Below are 16,098 nucleotides of genomic sequence, written 5' to 3'. Positions count from 1 at the left end.
TGTGTTGGAGTCCACAGCTCAGTATGTGGCAACAATCACAAAAGCAGATACAATGTTAGAAATTATTTGGAATGGAATATATATTTAAAATCACTTATTAACCAGTTCTCCAGCCTTTAAACAAAAGCAGCTCCAAAATCAGGGGTGTAGCCAGAACTTGATTTTTTTTTGGGGGGGGGGGGAGGGGCTAGAGGTGGTCTGCGGGGGCCAAGCATTTACTCTCAGTCTGCTACCACCCCTCCCCCATCATACTTTTGCTGGCAGGGTTGCTCAAGCCCCATCAGCCGAAAGTATGATATGAAGATATGCTGGTGCCCAGGGCAATGCTGCCTGAGGAACAAAGAAGCAAGCAGGCTGCTCCAGACTCCCATGTCATCACTTCTGCACATGCTCGGTTCAACTGCATAAAATGAGTATGTGTGGAAATGCCAGTATCGGTAGCTGTAGCACAACAGCCATGCATTCGGTGCCACAACTTTGGAGGAGGCCTGGACCCAATATGGGGGGCCCAGACCCTCAAGGCTCCCCCTTGGCTATGCCACTGTGGTATATAGAAACGTAGAAAAATATAGGCAGATAAAGACCATATGGCCTATCCAGTCTGCCCATATAAATTCATAACAAATATTTCAAAGCAAATTAGGCCACTAAGACATACTCAAAATACAGGCCAGAAAATGAACCCTCTGACACTCAGCCCATGGTGGTCAGCATTTTGTTAAATGCCAGTGCTGTGGGTACTGAGTAGTGCTTGGTAGTGGTCCTGAAAACTGCTACTACCTTCACCACCACTTCGAAGACTGCATTCAAAATTTAAGGCTACTTTAAAGATATACTCATTTTTGGAGGCCTTTGGTGATAGATTGGGAATTTGATAGTCACTGGGGTTAGATAGCTCCTACCTGTTTATGAACGGAGATTTGATTGGATGTTTATCTGTCTTTGACTTGATTATCTGCCTCTTTGGGTGATAAAATGTATTTGCTTTGATCTGAAATTATGATAGCTTTTGCTTCTTATTTCCTTTCTCTTATCGTATGATGTTGTTCCTTTCTGATTATTTCTTCTTGGTTTTTTTTTTAATTGTACACGGTCATGTTATGCCTACTGGAAAGGTGGTATAGTAATACAATAAGCCATAAACCATACCCAGGTAACTCTGGTCTCTGTCCCGGCTCCACCCCCTGGACCCGACAGCACTATTCAGATAGTGCTGAGTCAGGCCCAGGGGGTGCAGCCGAATCAGCACTATTCAGATAGTGCCAAAGTGGTCTGTAAAGATATTCAGCAGCATAATCTGGGCAATGACATGAATATCTATCTCAGGGGGACTTATCTGGGCAGCTGATGCTGCAAACCAGACAGGTCCTTGTAAGCATTGACCACATATAAAATAAGCTGGAATGTGCAAGCTAAAAGCAGTGCCACAAAGAAGTATTTACCCTATTGCCAGACTCATACATGTCTCTGTGCAGAGCTCTGTGGTAAAGTCTCTGTAAACTGGCAAGGAATCTATGGGTGGGAGGAATGTATGTGGTGAGGGTGTTCTGTGTGAGAGGGGGTTTGTGTTTGGAGGTGTGTCTGGTGTATGTGGGGCATGTGTGTGGGAAGAATGTGTTTGTCTAAGTTTTCTTTGTACCTGTTTTAGCATATTTACATTTTGTTTTACCTCTCCTTAAAGAATCTCTCTTGTACTCTTCTCTCAATACATTCTGAAAATACTTTTAACTTTTCAAAGATCTGCAGCATTCTACTTGTGTATTAAAGTTTGTATCTCCAAAATATTCAATACCTTAGATCCCAATCAACAAATAAGTTTCCTGAAAATCAATAAATCTCCCTTACAATTCCTGAAAAGCAACGTGGTCTGGAAAGCCCGTGGAGAAAAAGGATTTATAGGGAAAGAGGTTGGGATTTTATATACTGCCTTTACATATTATACACAGGTGCTTATTTTGTACCTGGGGCGAGGGAGGATAAGGCCCAGAAGCAATTAAGACCCAGGCAAAGGTATCGGCCTGCTTATCCGACATTGCTGCCTGGATGTCCAACCGCCACCTGAAACTGAACATGTCCAAGACCGAGCTTATCGTCTTTCCACCAAAACCCACTTCTCCTCTTCCTCCACTTTCTATCTCAGTTGATAACACCCTCATCCTCCCCGTCTCATCTGCCCGCATACTCGGAGTCATCTTTGACTCCTCTCTCTCCTTCTCTGCGCATATCCAGCAGATAGCCAAGACCTGTCGCTTCTTCCTCTTTAACATCAGCAAAATTCGCCCTTTCCTCTATGAACACACCACCTGAACTCTCGTCCACGCTCTCATTACCTCTCGCCTGGACTACTGCAACTTACTCCTCACCGGCCTCCCACTTAGCCATCTATCCCCCCTTCAGTCTGTTCAGAACTCTGCTGCATGTCTCATATTCCGCCAGAACCGATATACTCATATCACCCCTCTCCTCAGGTCACTTCACTGGCTTCCGATCAGATACCGCATTCAATTCAAGCTTCTCTTTCTTACCTACAAATGCACTCAGTCTGTTGCCCCTCACTATCTTTCTACCCTCATCTCCCCTTACGTTCCCGCCCGTAACCTCCGTTCACAGGATAAATCCCTCCTCTCAGTACCCTTCTCCACCACCGCCAACTCCAGGCTCCGCTCATTCTGCCTCGCCTCACCCTATGCTTGGAACAATCTTCGTGAACCCTTACGCCAAGCCCCCTCTCTGCCCGTCTTCCAGTCTTTGCTTAAAGCCCACCTCTTCAATGCTGCTTTCGGCACCTAACCCTTACCGTTCAGTGAATCCAGACTGCCCCAATTTGACTGCCCCTATCGGACCGACCGTTCACTTGTCTATTAGATTGTAAGCTCTTTGAGCAGGGACTGTCTCTCTTTGTTAAATTGTACAGTGCTGCGTAACCCTAGTAGCGCTCTAGAAATGTTAAGTAGTAGTAGTAGTAGTAAACAAAACGAGTCTTTAACAACCCTTTAACAACCTTTTAACGAACAAGTTTTAAACCATGGCATGAACTAAAGGCCATTTTCCGATGGCGGTCGCAGCTAACGAAAACGAAATGCAGATGAGGAAATTGTGCAGAAACCCTATTGTAATGAGATGCACTAACCTTTTCCGATTGCCTTAACGGTGGAAATCACCAGAAAATTTAACGAGAGGTTGTACCTCTCGTTGGGGCTGCCTGGCTAAAAAGTTAAATGTAAAAAAAAAAAGCGAAGGGGGCAAAAACGCGCGTCTGGAGCATCCTTTATTGATGCCTGAGATCACCGCTGCTCCCCGCTCCCCGTTCCTCCTGCATTAAAATAAAAGGAAAAAAAAGGATCGGGAGGGGGCAAAGACACTCATCAGGAGCGTCCTGTATGGACGGCCTTGCCCCACCCCCCGCGATCCCCACTGCTCTCCGCTTCCCCCTGCATAAAAAATCAAAATTTTAGCAGCCCGGCCCCCCTCCCTTCCTCTCTTCCTTTCTCTATCTCCCCACAGCTCCGCCTCCTGCCATCCTCCACCCCCGTGCCCCTCCTGAGGTCATTGCCGCCGCTTCCCCCTCCCTCTTACCGGACCCGCACAGTGCCTCTCACCTCTGTATGAAGGCGCTCCACAGGCAAGAAGAACAGCTGATTCCTCTTCGCGGAGTCTTCGGACGTCCCTCCTTTCCTCCTGGGCCCGCCCTTGTCTGACGTAAGTAACCTATGTAGGTTACTTACGTCAGATGGGGGCAGGCCCAGGAGGAAAGGAGGGACGCCCGAAGACTCCGCGAGGAGGCATCAGCTGTTCTTCTTGCCCGTGCAGCGCCTTCACACAGAGGTGAGAGGCGCTGCGCGGGCTCGGTAAGAGGGAGGTGGCCAGGTGGAGGGGGAACGGTGGCAACGACCTCAGGGGGGGCGGCGGGGGAGGGGCAAGGGGGGCGGAGGATGGTGGGAGGAGGAGCTGGGGAGAAATAGAGAAAGGAAGAGAGGAAGGGAGGGGGTCGGGGCAGCCTTGTTTTTCTATTTTTAATGCAGGGGGTAGCGGGGAGCAGCGGCAACCTCGGGCGGGGCGGGGGGGGCAAGGCTGTCCATAAAGGACGTGTTTGTTTGGGGTGGGGGTTTACGTTTGTGGCATGCTCAGAGCAGCCAGCATAACGCTTGGCTGCTCTGCGCATGCTTTACAGGCAGATTATCGACTGGGATTACACCAGTTTAACGATTCTTTAATACAATCTATTTTACAATACCACACCAAACATGTGTGACTTGTTTTTTTAGTGCATTCTTCGTTTTTTCAAATTCGGTAAGGACTTTTACGTTTTAGATTCTTTTACGTTTGGTTGACGCATCTTGCCCTAAGTGACTTGCCTAGACTCACAAGGAGCTGCAGTGGGAAGTGAACCCTGTTCCCCTGGTTCTCAGACCTTTGCAGTAGCCATTTGGCTACTCCTCCACAGCATGAACCTGGAGCCTCTGACCAGAGCATTCCAGGATGGGAATTTAAAGGGGGAGGGGGAAACATAGTAAGACTTGGACCTGATGAAATGAAGGTGAGCGGCTTTCTCCTCGATGTACACTTTTCTCAGAATTGAACACACAAACTGCGGGATGGCAGAAATCCTAAGTAGCTAATTACAAACTTTCATTCTGTCAAATATATTTTCTGGGAGCCATCTCATTTGACTTCTTTTTTGGCTACTAGAAGGGTGTCTAGGTCCCCTTCATCAGAAGGAGCACCTGTGAGAAAGGAAATGATAGCTGCTTTTAACTCCTAACCCTTACTCACTTGTTCAGTACCCTTATTTTATCATCCCCAACTCAGTAATTCCCTTATCTCCTATTTGTCCTGTTTGTCTGTCCTAATTAGATTGTAAGCTCTGTTGAGCAGGGACTGTCTCTTCATGTTCAAGTGTACAGCGCTGCGTACATCTAGTAGCGCTATAGAAATGATAAGTAGTAGTAGCAGTATATAGTCTGCTCTATTAAAGACCATAGGTACTTTCTTTTTCTTTTCCTTTGATAATGTAGGGGCTTTTCCCCTTTTTTTCTTTCTACCTCCTAATTATAGTATTGGAACCTCAAACTCAAGGATCAAGCTAAGTAAATATGTTAATGTTATTATTTTTCCTGAATAATTATAGTTGGATAGTCTTTTTCCTGGTTTTTCTGTACATTTAATTGCTTTGCAATTGAAATACTATAAATACATTGAAAAAAAGACATCCTAAGTAGCCAGGGATCAAGAAAAAAGTCAACTCTAATTTCACAGTTAAAATTGAAGAAAAGGGTTGTGCTGCTATCTCTCCCCCACCCCTCGACTTGGACTGTGAACTAGCTGTCACTTTTGTGAAGATTAGTGTCGACCTCCCCCTCCCCCCTTTACCTGTCCATTGCTGAGGGTCAGCTGGAGACTGCACAGAACAAGAAGAAGCTTCAGCATCTTAGCTCCAGAACTTCCCAGAGTCTTGGCTGCTCTGCAAGGTTTGGTAAACCTGGGTTCTTTATCGCAGTTGAGAACAATCCACGTGTCCCTATAACTGAGTTGAGAATGAAGTCCTGTCCAAGAGTCGTAAGTATTTCTCCTGCTTTTCTTTTCCACTAGAGATGCTGCTTGCAGGGTCTGCTTAAAAACCCAAGACTGTCTGTGAGGGCAAAATGCCTGCGGTGAACCGAGATGTCATAGGGAAGGAAAGAGGTCTCAGCCTGGTCTCCCCGCACCTCTGCCTCTTTTTTCTAGGCACTAACTGAATCTCAGTTAGAGTCTGAAATATGAGCATCTAAATTCACTCACTGCCTTGCCCAAATCCCATTTCTTCTCTCACTCTACTTGCTATAGGCTCTGCAAAGTGAATATCTTGTTAGAATCCGCTGTTTGTGTGATCTGCAGATGATCCAGCCCTTCTGCCTGTTCCTCCCCTCTGCTGATGGTTGACCTCACAGAAGTGAGAGGGCTGTCTTTGCACTCCCAGGAGACTCTCCTGCCCTGGTGGGTTTGAGACATGCAAAGTTTGAGATTCAGGCTCCTAGTTTGCTCTCTCTCTCTCTCTTTCTCTCTTCCTTCATTTATTCTTCCTTCATTCTCTCCATCTACCTTTATTTACCTTTCCTGCATTTCCATTTATTTTCATTTGTAAAATAGACTAAGGGGTCCTTTTACAAAGGTGCACTGAATAGTGGCTTGCGGTAGTGTAGGCGCAGGTTTTGGGTGCACACAGAATCATGTTTCAGTGCACCTGTAAAAAAGGCCTCTTTTTTTTTCCTAAAAATGGACGTCCAGCAAAATCAAAATTGCTGCGTGTCCATTTTGGGTCTCTGACCTTATCGCCAGCCATAGACCTAGCAGTAAAGAATTTGGGCGGTAATGACCTGCTCGCGTCCGTTACACGCGTCCAAAAATAAAAAAATATTTTTCAGACGCACATATTGGACGTGTGCCAAAAATGAAATTACCGCAAGAGCCGCGTGGTAGTCGGGTGGTAAGTCTATTTTGGCGTGTGTAAGTGCCTACGTGGCTTAGTAAAAAGAGAATAATAAATGTGTTACCCGCATAAGCTCAGACTCATGCACTGTGGCCCTCCTTCTTTCTATACTGCTAATTCTCCGATAGACATCTGCCATATCTCCTATGCCAAGGGTATATTTTTGGCAAAGGGGAGGGCGAGAACCCCCCCACCTCCACCCCCATATGCTGCCAACTGACAGAGGACCACAATTACCTAAATATGCACACATTTGCATATTAAGAGTATGTAAAGTCTTGTTTTAAGTTATTTACATACACTATTTTAATTTAGAGAAAGGGAGCAAGAAAGACTGAGGACAGAAGTGTGGGGTTAACTAGTGTGCTTGTTACTGGCTGCACCATGCAAAATTGGTTCCTGCACTGAAGTTAACTCACGCAGTAGACTTAAGCACACACGCCCCCCAATAGCATACTGCGTTAGCCTTGTCCCTGGTCTAGTGTCACCTCTCCCTCCCTCCAGCCTGACCCAACCTGATGATCCCCCAGCCAGAGGCATAGTTAGTTGATGTGCAAGGGAAGCAGCTGCTCCCCCAAATGAATTTTGAATGAAATGGCACCTATGCAGATCCCTTCAGCCTTGCACCGGTGCCTATTTTAGAAAAAGTCTGCTCCCCTGACATCAAAAACTGGCTATGTTTTTATCCCCAGCCCCTAAAACAAATAAAATCCTTGATGTCTAGTGGCACGCCCTCCCTCCCCGACCTGAACTCCCTACCCTGCCTTTAAAAAAAATCCTCATGTCTATGGCACTCCTGATCCCATCTTCAGCCCGCAGTCCCCCCCCAGAGACTACTGTTAAGAAGCAGGAGCAATGCCCAGTTGCTCCTTCCTTGGCACACCATCTTGGAAAAAGGTGGCACCCGACCCTGCCTGGTGCATCCATGAATGAAATGAGTGGGGTTAGTCTGCCAATTTTCCCCTTATTTTCCGTTATTTGGTAGTGTGGGTGGAGACTATCAAATAAGGGAAAATTCTCTTATTTGGCAGTGACCCCATTCAGTGCATCCCAGGATGCACCACAAGGCGTCAGGTGCCACTGTTTTCCAAGATGGTGCCACCGAGGCAGGAGTGACTGGGCAACATTCCTGTCTCTTAAGGGTACATTCTGGAGAGAGTCTCGGGGGCTGGAGAGGAATTCAAGGGCTGCCACTAGATACCAGTGATTTTATTTGTTTTGGAGGTAGGAGCGTCAGGTTGGGGGAGGGAGGGGTGCAATTAGATATCAGGTACAATTGGCCAATGCAGAAAGCTATCAGGGGTTCCATGGGGGCTGGAGAGGAGTTCAAGGGCTGCCACTAGACTCAGAATCAGAACGAAGAAGAGGGCCTCGGCTGGCGGGGGTTGGGGTCCCCCGCCAGCAAAAGTAGGCGACGGCGGGTTGGCGGGAGTCGAGAGGGTCATCGGCAGGGGGGTCCAGGGCCAAATCTATGGGGGCCCAGGCCCCCATGGCCCCACGTAGCTATGCCCCTGGTTTAGTTACCTCTGTCCTGCCTTGTTGAGTCTGTTAGTTTATCCTAGTCCAGATGACCTGTTCTGATTCCTGCCTGTGCTAGCCCGATGATTTGTCTGCCAAAGCTCCGGCTTTGGTCCAAGGGCTCACCATTCCTGACAGTTGTGACAGCAGGTCCCTGGAGCAGTTTTAGTGGGTGCAGTGCACTTCAGGCAGGCGGACCCAGGCCCACCCCCCCCCCCTACCTATTACACTTGTGGTGGTAAATGTGAGCCCTCCAAAACCCACCAGAAACCCACTGTACCCACATCTAGGTGCCCCCTTCACCCTTAAGGGCTATGGTAGTGGTGTACAGTTGTTGGTAGTGGGGTTTGGGGGGGCTCAGCATACAAGGTAAGGGAGCTATGTACCTGGGAGCAATTTATGAAGTCCACTGCAGTGCCCCTTTTCTTTTTTTGTTACATTTGTACCCCGCGCTTTCCCACTCATGGCAGGCTCAATGCGGCAGGCAATGGAGGGTTAAGTGACTTGCCCAGAGTCACAAGGAGCTGCCTGTGCCGGGAATCGAACTCAGTTCCTCAGTTCCCCAGGACCAAAGTCCACCACCCTAACCACTAGGCCACTCCTCCTTAAGGTACCTGCTTGATGTCCTGGCATGTCAGGGGGACCAGTGCACTATGAATGCTGGCTCCTCCCACAACCAAAGGGCTTGCATTTGGTCGTTTCTGAGATGGGCATCCTTGGTTTCCATTATCGCCGAAAATCAGAAATGGCCAAGTCTAGGGACGACCATCTCTAAGGACGACCTAAATTTCAAGATTTGGGCATCCCCGACCATATTATCGAAACGAAAGATGGACGTCCATCTTGTTTCGATAATACGGGTTTCCCCACCCCTCCATCGGTTCATTTTGTGAGGACGTCCTCAGCAAAACGTGGGCATCCCTTTCGATTATGCCCCTACATATGATCACTGGAGGGAATCGGGGTTGACTCCCCCTTACACCCCCAGTAGTCACTGACCCCCTCCCACCCCAAAAATGTGAATAAAAATAGTACTCACCAGCCTCTATGACAGCCTCAGATAAGTACATAAGTACATAAATATTGCCATACTAGGACAGACTGAAGGTCCATCAAGCCCAGCATCCTGTTTCCAACAGTGGCCAATCCAGGTTACAAGTACCTGGCAAGATTGCAAAACAGATGTTATAGTCAGGTCTATTACAGCAGCATGCAGGTCCCTGGAGTAGTGTAATGATGGGTGCAATGCACTGTAGACAGGTGGACCCAGGCCCATACCCCCTACCTGTTACCCTTGTGGTGGAAACTGTGAGCCCTCCATAACTCACCGGAAACCCTCTGTACACACATATAGGTACCCCCTTCACACATAAGGTCTATTATAGTGGTATACAGTTGGGGGTAGTGGGTTTTGGAGGACTCAGCAGTCAAGATAAGAGAGCAAGTCCATAAACCACTACTAAATGGACTTGGGAAAAATCCACAATTTCAGGAATAACATGTATAGAATGTTTGTACGATTGGGAAGCTCGCCAGGTACCCTTGGCCTGGATTGGCCGCTGTCATGGACAGGATGCTGGTCTCGATGGACCCTTGGTCTTTTCCCAGTGTGGCATTACTTATGTACTTATCTAATGGTGAGATATGTACCTGGGAGCATTTATATGAGGTCCATAGCAGTGCTCCCTAGGGTGCCCCGTTGCTGTCTTGGATGTTTGGAGGATGAATCTGCTAAAAATGCTGGCCTGTCCTACATCCCAATGGCTTTATTTTCTACGTTTTTCACTTGTCCTTTTTCTTTCAAAAATGGCCTGAAAACATAAATGCACAGAGCATGAAACCTTGTTACAAACAGTATTTTTGAAAAAAACAAAAGATAGATGTTTTGCGGTTTCGAAAATGGTCATATGTCCTATTTGGATTTGAGACGTTTAGCGCAAAATGTCCAAAGTCTGACTTAGATGTCATATCAAAAAATGCCACTCTATCTCTACTTCTTAGCCCTGTTTAATTTTTATCTGAATTGTATACTGTTTAGATGTTTTAATGATTTGCAGTACAACAAGTAAAGTGAAATGTGAAAATGTGAATGTAAGTAGACTTTGCTGTTTTCAGACCTGTATATAGACTGTTTGTAACGATTTTGTAATAACAGTATGTTTAGATGTTTTTCCACATTACCTTTATATTGGCCTTAACACAGACATCGGCACTGCTGATTCTCGAGGGGGTAGGAAAAGGGTACATGTATCCAGTCTTAGGGTTCACAGGACCTACCTGAATCGCTTACCTTCCTAAATCCAAAATCTGGTGCCTCTAGGAGAAATGGGAATCCTAACCTCATCGTGGAGGCACAGATAGACACTCAGCTGTACTGCACTGCTAGGATGACTTTTGCAAGAACTAAATGTGCATATTTAAGGTTTTCAATGCACGCACAAGGAGCTGATTTATAGTCCCCAGAGATAGGTAGACATTTGAAACAGCTAGGAGTGGTCCTAGCATTAGCTAGGGCAGAAGCATTAGAGATTACAGTAAGGCACAGTTTTGGATACAAAGCACATAGAAGCCTTGCCAGGAGGAAGGGCTAGCATCAGACCTTCAGCAGCCTTGTAGAATCTGAAACAGAGACCGTTATATTTCTCTCGACTTCTAATTCCATATTGTCTAAATAGAACATTAATATCCATTCAGCAGAATCAACTAATCATTCCTAGTTACTGTATACTAATCCTTGACCACATTAAAGACTATCTTTTCAGTACAAGGACCTCATCTTTGGAATGCTCTCCCCCGTTGACTGAGATGTCTTCCTACTCTATTGAATTTTAAAGCTGAACTTAAAACTCACCTATTTGCAGATGCCTGTCAGTAATTCCTTTTTTGACTGACAGGACAGAGTTGGCTGTTTGTACTGTAGCAGAGCACTCCTATTGTTCTATCCCACCCCCTTTCCTATCACGCTTGTAATTCTTCCCTTATTACCCTATTATGCCATGTCTTATGTGTAATTGTGAAGCGCTGCATACGACTGGTAGCGCTATAGAAATGATTTGTAGTAGTAGTAGTAGTAGTGCAATGTATTTTTGTTTGTCAATTTTGTTTTCCCCTTTTCTCTTCCTTTTTTAGATTGTAAACTGCCCTGATGGCTTCCATAGCATGGGGTAGTAAGTATTAAATAAACTTGGAAACTTGTATAGCTGGATAGGGTAAAAATGGTTGTTGTAAGGTACATGTTTATAGCATATCTAGGGCTTCCACCTCACTTTGTATCACAAGAACCTAGGTTATCCTGTTCAGCTTTTACTGGTTCCTTTGAATAGAGTGTCCTGAGGAAATCTAAATTAGTTTACAAGCAATATGTTCCAAACAAGACTGTATTACTCTGTTCTTTATAACATTGACATCCCTTGCAGATTGTGGCCATGAATTAATGGAAATGAGTATAAGAAACTATCTAAATAGGCAGGTATCAGGAGGAGATGAAACTAACAAGATGACACAGATGAGCTGCTGTGCCTATCTAGGCAGAGGTGTGCTTGAAAATTATAGGACAAGGTGTGTCCCAAAGGATGATATCTCTTGGCTTTGAACCTGTCATTAAACAGATACAATCTGGACCCTGCTGCTGTAGTGTGCTGGCATTTCATGGATAAGAGTATCAGTTTCTTCTCTGTAACTGAAGGCTACGGCCAACCAGATTTGTGGAGACAGGGGAAAGATGCCAGGGGGAACATAGGATGGCCTAATTCCCAGCTGTTCAAGTCACTTTGCTGTATTCCTTTCTGTTGAAGATACGAGGAAAGTAGAAGCTACAGACTATGCTGAAGACACTTTTCGAGCAGGCCTGTGTAACAGTGCCATATGCTGTTCAATTTCTGATGATATAAAAACAAAACTTTATGTCAAGATAAAAATAGTAAATCAATTTCAACTTAACTATGAACATAATTATGTGAATGAAATGTGCTCATAACCTGGTGCTCTTAATGGAAGAGCAGCCTACCAACCCGTCATTGCACGTGTCAATCTATATAGATAGTCTTTGATGCTGAATGTTTAAAGAACAGAATTTTTGGTTTTAAATCATGGAGGAGGAGATTACAACCGTACCTATTAGGAGACCCATCATGGAAGCATTGAACAACAAGATAAGTTTATTTGTGCACTTTGATATAATCGCAAACATTGAAAATGATAGAGAATTTGGGAGACTGAGTGGACATTCATTGTGGATATCCTGAAAACCTGACTGGCTGGGGTGCCTCCAGGACCAGGTTTGGGAACCACTGCTGTATCTTATCTAGATCAGGGGTGGACAATCTCGGTCCATGAGGACCACAATCCAGTCAGGTTTTCAGCATTTCCCCAATGAAAATGCATGAGCTCTATTTGTGTGCACTGCCTCCACTGTATGCAAGGAGATCACATGCGCATTCATTGGAAAAATCCTGAAAGCCCAACTAGATTGTGGCCCTTGAGGACCGAGGTTGTCCACCTCTAATCTATATGTTTCATCTTTGCTTACATCCTATCCCATCTATTAAAAATGCTTTATTGCATCTTGTGTTAACATTGTAATGTAACATACTATGCCATACCTTGTATTGTTATTTGAATATTTTTATTGATATAAATGTCTATTACCTATGTTTGACTTATTCTTGAGTGAATTTCTTCATAAGGGTGATAAATAAATACTAATATGCTGAGGAAAATCCCTAGGTATGCTGTGAAAGTTTAGCTTCCTAGGGCAATTCTCCAAATAGGTTAATTTTGCGCATACCATGACAGAAAGGAACATAACTCCTATGCCAGGATATGTGGAGTATGATTTCCCTAGTTATTGCATTATGCCAAAGAGAGCTTCTTTCGGGAGTTCATAAGATGTAACATGTATTGGCAATTTATCCAGGTGCGCTCGGAAGTTCTTTTTGATCAAGCCTGTGGCATCTAAAATGATGGGAAATAGTTCTGCATCTTTCTGCCATGTTTTTTTGGTCTTCAACTACATTTCTTGGTACATGAGGATCTTCTCTCTTTCCAAGCAATTTACTGAGTAACACTTGGAATCAACACCTCTATAATCAATGCCATTCTGGTGCTTTTCTCTTTAACCACTATATCTGGCTTCTTTGCATCCAGTTTTTTATCAGTCAGGATGGGGATGTCCTAAGTTATCATAACCTCCTGATTCTCCACAATTTTTTCAGGATCCTGAACCCCAATGCTTTGCCAGTACACTGATGTTGTAATGCTTACAGAGTTTCCAATGAATGAGACATGCCACCTTGTTGTGCCTTTCTGTATAAAACAATTTCCACCATCAGCATTTTGCAGCCAACCATGAGATGAGTCACTGTTTATAGCTCATTCTTACAGAATCTACAGATGTCTAGTAGATTGTGTAAGATGTCTAGTTGATGCACTAGATTTTTCAATGCTTGCTGTAAACCATCTCATCCATAATCCACTGTCCTGGGCTGCAACTATGAATTGCTCATTCTTAGGTTTCAATTCACCTCTCCTTAAACATTCATGTGTCCGGTTTTGATCAAGAAGACAGGAATGCAGGGACAGGTCACAGGTGTTGCTGCTGCCAACAGTCTACATCTCTTTCCCCTTTCCTCCAATCCTGCACTACAACCGTTCACTGGCAGGGGGAATCAGTGAACAACACTCCTTAGCTGCTGGTGCTCCCTCCTCTCCTTGCTGGCTTCCTTTGAAGTTGTAATTTTGTGAGCCAGCTCTCATGAGACTAGTGGGTTCTGCTCAAAGAGAAGCCCTCAGAGGAGAAGACAGTGGCAGCAGATATTTATGTTTATTAAAATGTTATATACCGGCTGGCTTCTTCAGATCAAGGCGGTTAATAATTAAAATACATACCAACTGATATTCAGAATCATTTAACTGGCCAGGAATGGCATCTGGCCGATTAAATGGTAGTTAACCAGCTATCCACCGATTATTCAGCAGGAGATAGTTGGCTATCTCCCGCTGAATATTCCTGGTTAGCTCTTAGCACGATATTACCGGCTATCCACCGATTTTCAGTACATCGCTGGCTAAGTTTGGTGGCCAAATCTGGCCACGTCAATAGCAAGACTATCCTTGGCCACTATGAACTTAGTCAGTCAGTGCTGAATATCAACTTGGCTGGCTCTGTTCTTAGTGGCCAAAAATAAACTGGATATTCAGTGTTGGTCACCGGAAATTATTGAGCCTGCCATGAGTGGGAAAGCACGGGGTACAAATGTAACAAAAAAATGGCCCAGCATTGAATATCCAGAATCACCTCCAACTGCGGGAGTTAGCTGGGCTAACTCCTACGGTCTGTATGTTGGCCCCATAATGTTTAAAAAGGAAGGAAACTCCATTATTAAAATAGGAAAGACTCACCCCTTTCACAGCAGAAATTTCATACTCAAATATCCACCTCCTACAAATTGCAGCTTCATCAGTAAATCTTTACCTCCCCCTCCTCAGAAACATCAAATGCTTGACATAAAAATGAACTTTTATGCACACTCTGAAACTTGTTTAAAATTTGCCTCAGCTCACAAATATTTTGGGAGTCCATTCCCCAAATGGACAAAACGAAAAAAAAAAAGGCGCTCTCCCATGTTGATTCCCATCTTGCCTTGGCTACAAGAGGTATCACCATCCTAAAATCCTGTAATGATCTAAGAACTCTACTTGGTACATAAGGTATTGCCAGGGTACTTAAATAGAGCAGTTGCAATTCATAACAAGCTTTACGAGCTAATGTATTTTAAATCAAATTCTGTATTTAATGACAATCAATGATAATGCCTAAATAAGGAAGTAACATGGCCAAACTTACACATATTACCCAATAAGCTCACCGCAGCATTTTGAAGAGTTTTCAATCTCTTCATATTGATCCCAGACAAGCCTGCATAGATAAAATTGCTATAGTCTATCCGTGAGATCAGCAAAGCATGCAATAACGTATGAAATTCTACTTCACTAAATAAATACTTCAGTGAAAAATTTTTCACAAACTGGGAAACTCCCTCTCAAAACCTTAGAAACTTGTTCCTCAAATGTTAATTTTGAATCAATAAGAACCCCCAGGCAGGGGCGTAGCCAGACACCCAATTTTGGGTGGGCCTGGGCCCAAGATGGGCGGGCAGAAGAACCGTGCCCCGTCCCACAGGTGATTTGGTCTCTCCTTCTCTCGCCTGCATGCCATAAGGTCTCTCAAACATCCCCCCTCTCCCATATACCTTTTAAACAGCATATTTTCACCAGCAGCGAGCAGCAACTAATACACACTGCTCATGTTGGCCCCACAGCCTTCCCTCTGATGCAACTTCCTGTTTCTACCTAGGCAGAATTACATCAGAGGGAAGGCTGTTGGGCCAGTGCGAGCAGTATGTATGTCACTGCTCACTGCAGGCGAAGATCTGCTACTTACACTGCTACTTACAAGGTATGCAGGAGGGACACTTGTTGGGAGTTTTTGGCTGGTGGGGCTTGGGGATCCTTGCCAGCCACATCATAGGTATGCTGCTACTGGGTGGGCCTGAACCCAAAGTGGGTGGGCCTGGGCCCACCCAAGCCCACCCTTGGCTACGCCACTGCCCCCAGGTACCTAAGACATTCCATTGGTGGTACTGGTATTCCAAACAAAATGCGAGCACTACTCATCTGATTTGTCTTACCAGTTAAGGCCATTCAGTGGGTAGAAGAAACAGAAACAGAGATAAATGTAGTCAGATAAAGACCATATAGCCTATCCAGTCTGCTCATCCATGACATCTACTCTCCCTATCACTTCCTTAGAGATTCTATGTACTTGTCTCAAGCTCTCTTGAATTCAGATACTGTTTCATCTCCACCACTTCCACGGGGAGGCTGTTCCACTAATTTACCACCCTTTCTTTGAAGAAGTATTTCCCCAGGCTACTTCTGAGTTTATCCTCTTTCACTTTCATCCTATGCCCCCTCATTCCAGAGCTTCCTTTCAATCGAAACAGACTTGCCTGAGTCACTTCCTGTGCATATCTGCCACATAAGTAGTTAAATGTCTCAATGGTAAGTACATAAGTATTGCCATACTGGGACAGACCAAAAGGTCCATCAAGCCC

General features: G+C 45.0%; 1 protein-coding gene across 1 annotated transcript in view; it reads right to left on the bottom strand.

The window, feature by feature from the left end:
• FBLN7 (fibulin 7) overlaps nucleotides 1-5,838 on the bottom strand; it is a 68,621-nt gene extending 62,783 nt beyond the window's left edge. The window contains exon 1 of the mRNA XM_030204922.1: nucleotides 5,371-5,838. Coding sequence (XP_030060782.1) covers nucleotides 5,371-5,427 — 57 coding nt within the window. The 5' untranslated portion in view covers nucleotides 5,428-5,838. The remainder of the gene's footprint in view (nucleotides 1-5,370) is intronic.
• Nucleotides 5,839-16,098: the final 10,260 nt, after the last annotated feature.

This window comes from Microcaecilia unicolor, chromosome 5 (assembly GCF_901765095.1).
Source record: "Microcaecilia unicolor chromosome 5, aMicUni1.1, whole genome shotgun sequence".
Classification (NCBI taxonomy): Eukaryota; Metazoa; Chordata; class Amphibia; order Gymnophiona; family Siphonopidae; genus Microcaecilia; species Microcaecilia unicolor.
Note: the sequence above shows the minus strand (reverse complement) of the source record. Positions and strands in the feature narration are given on the sequence as shown.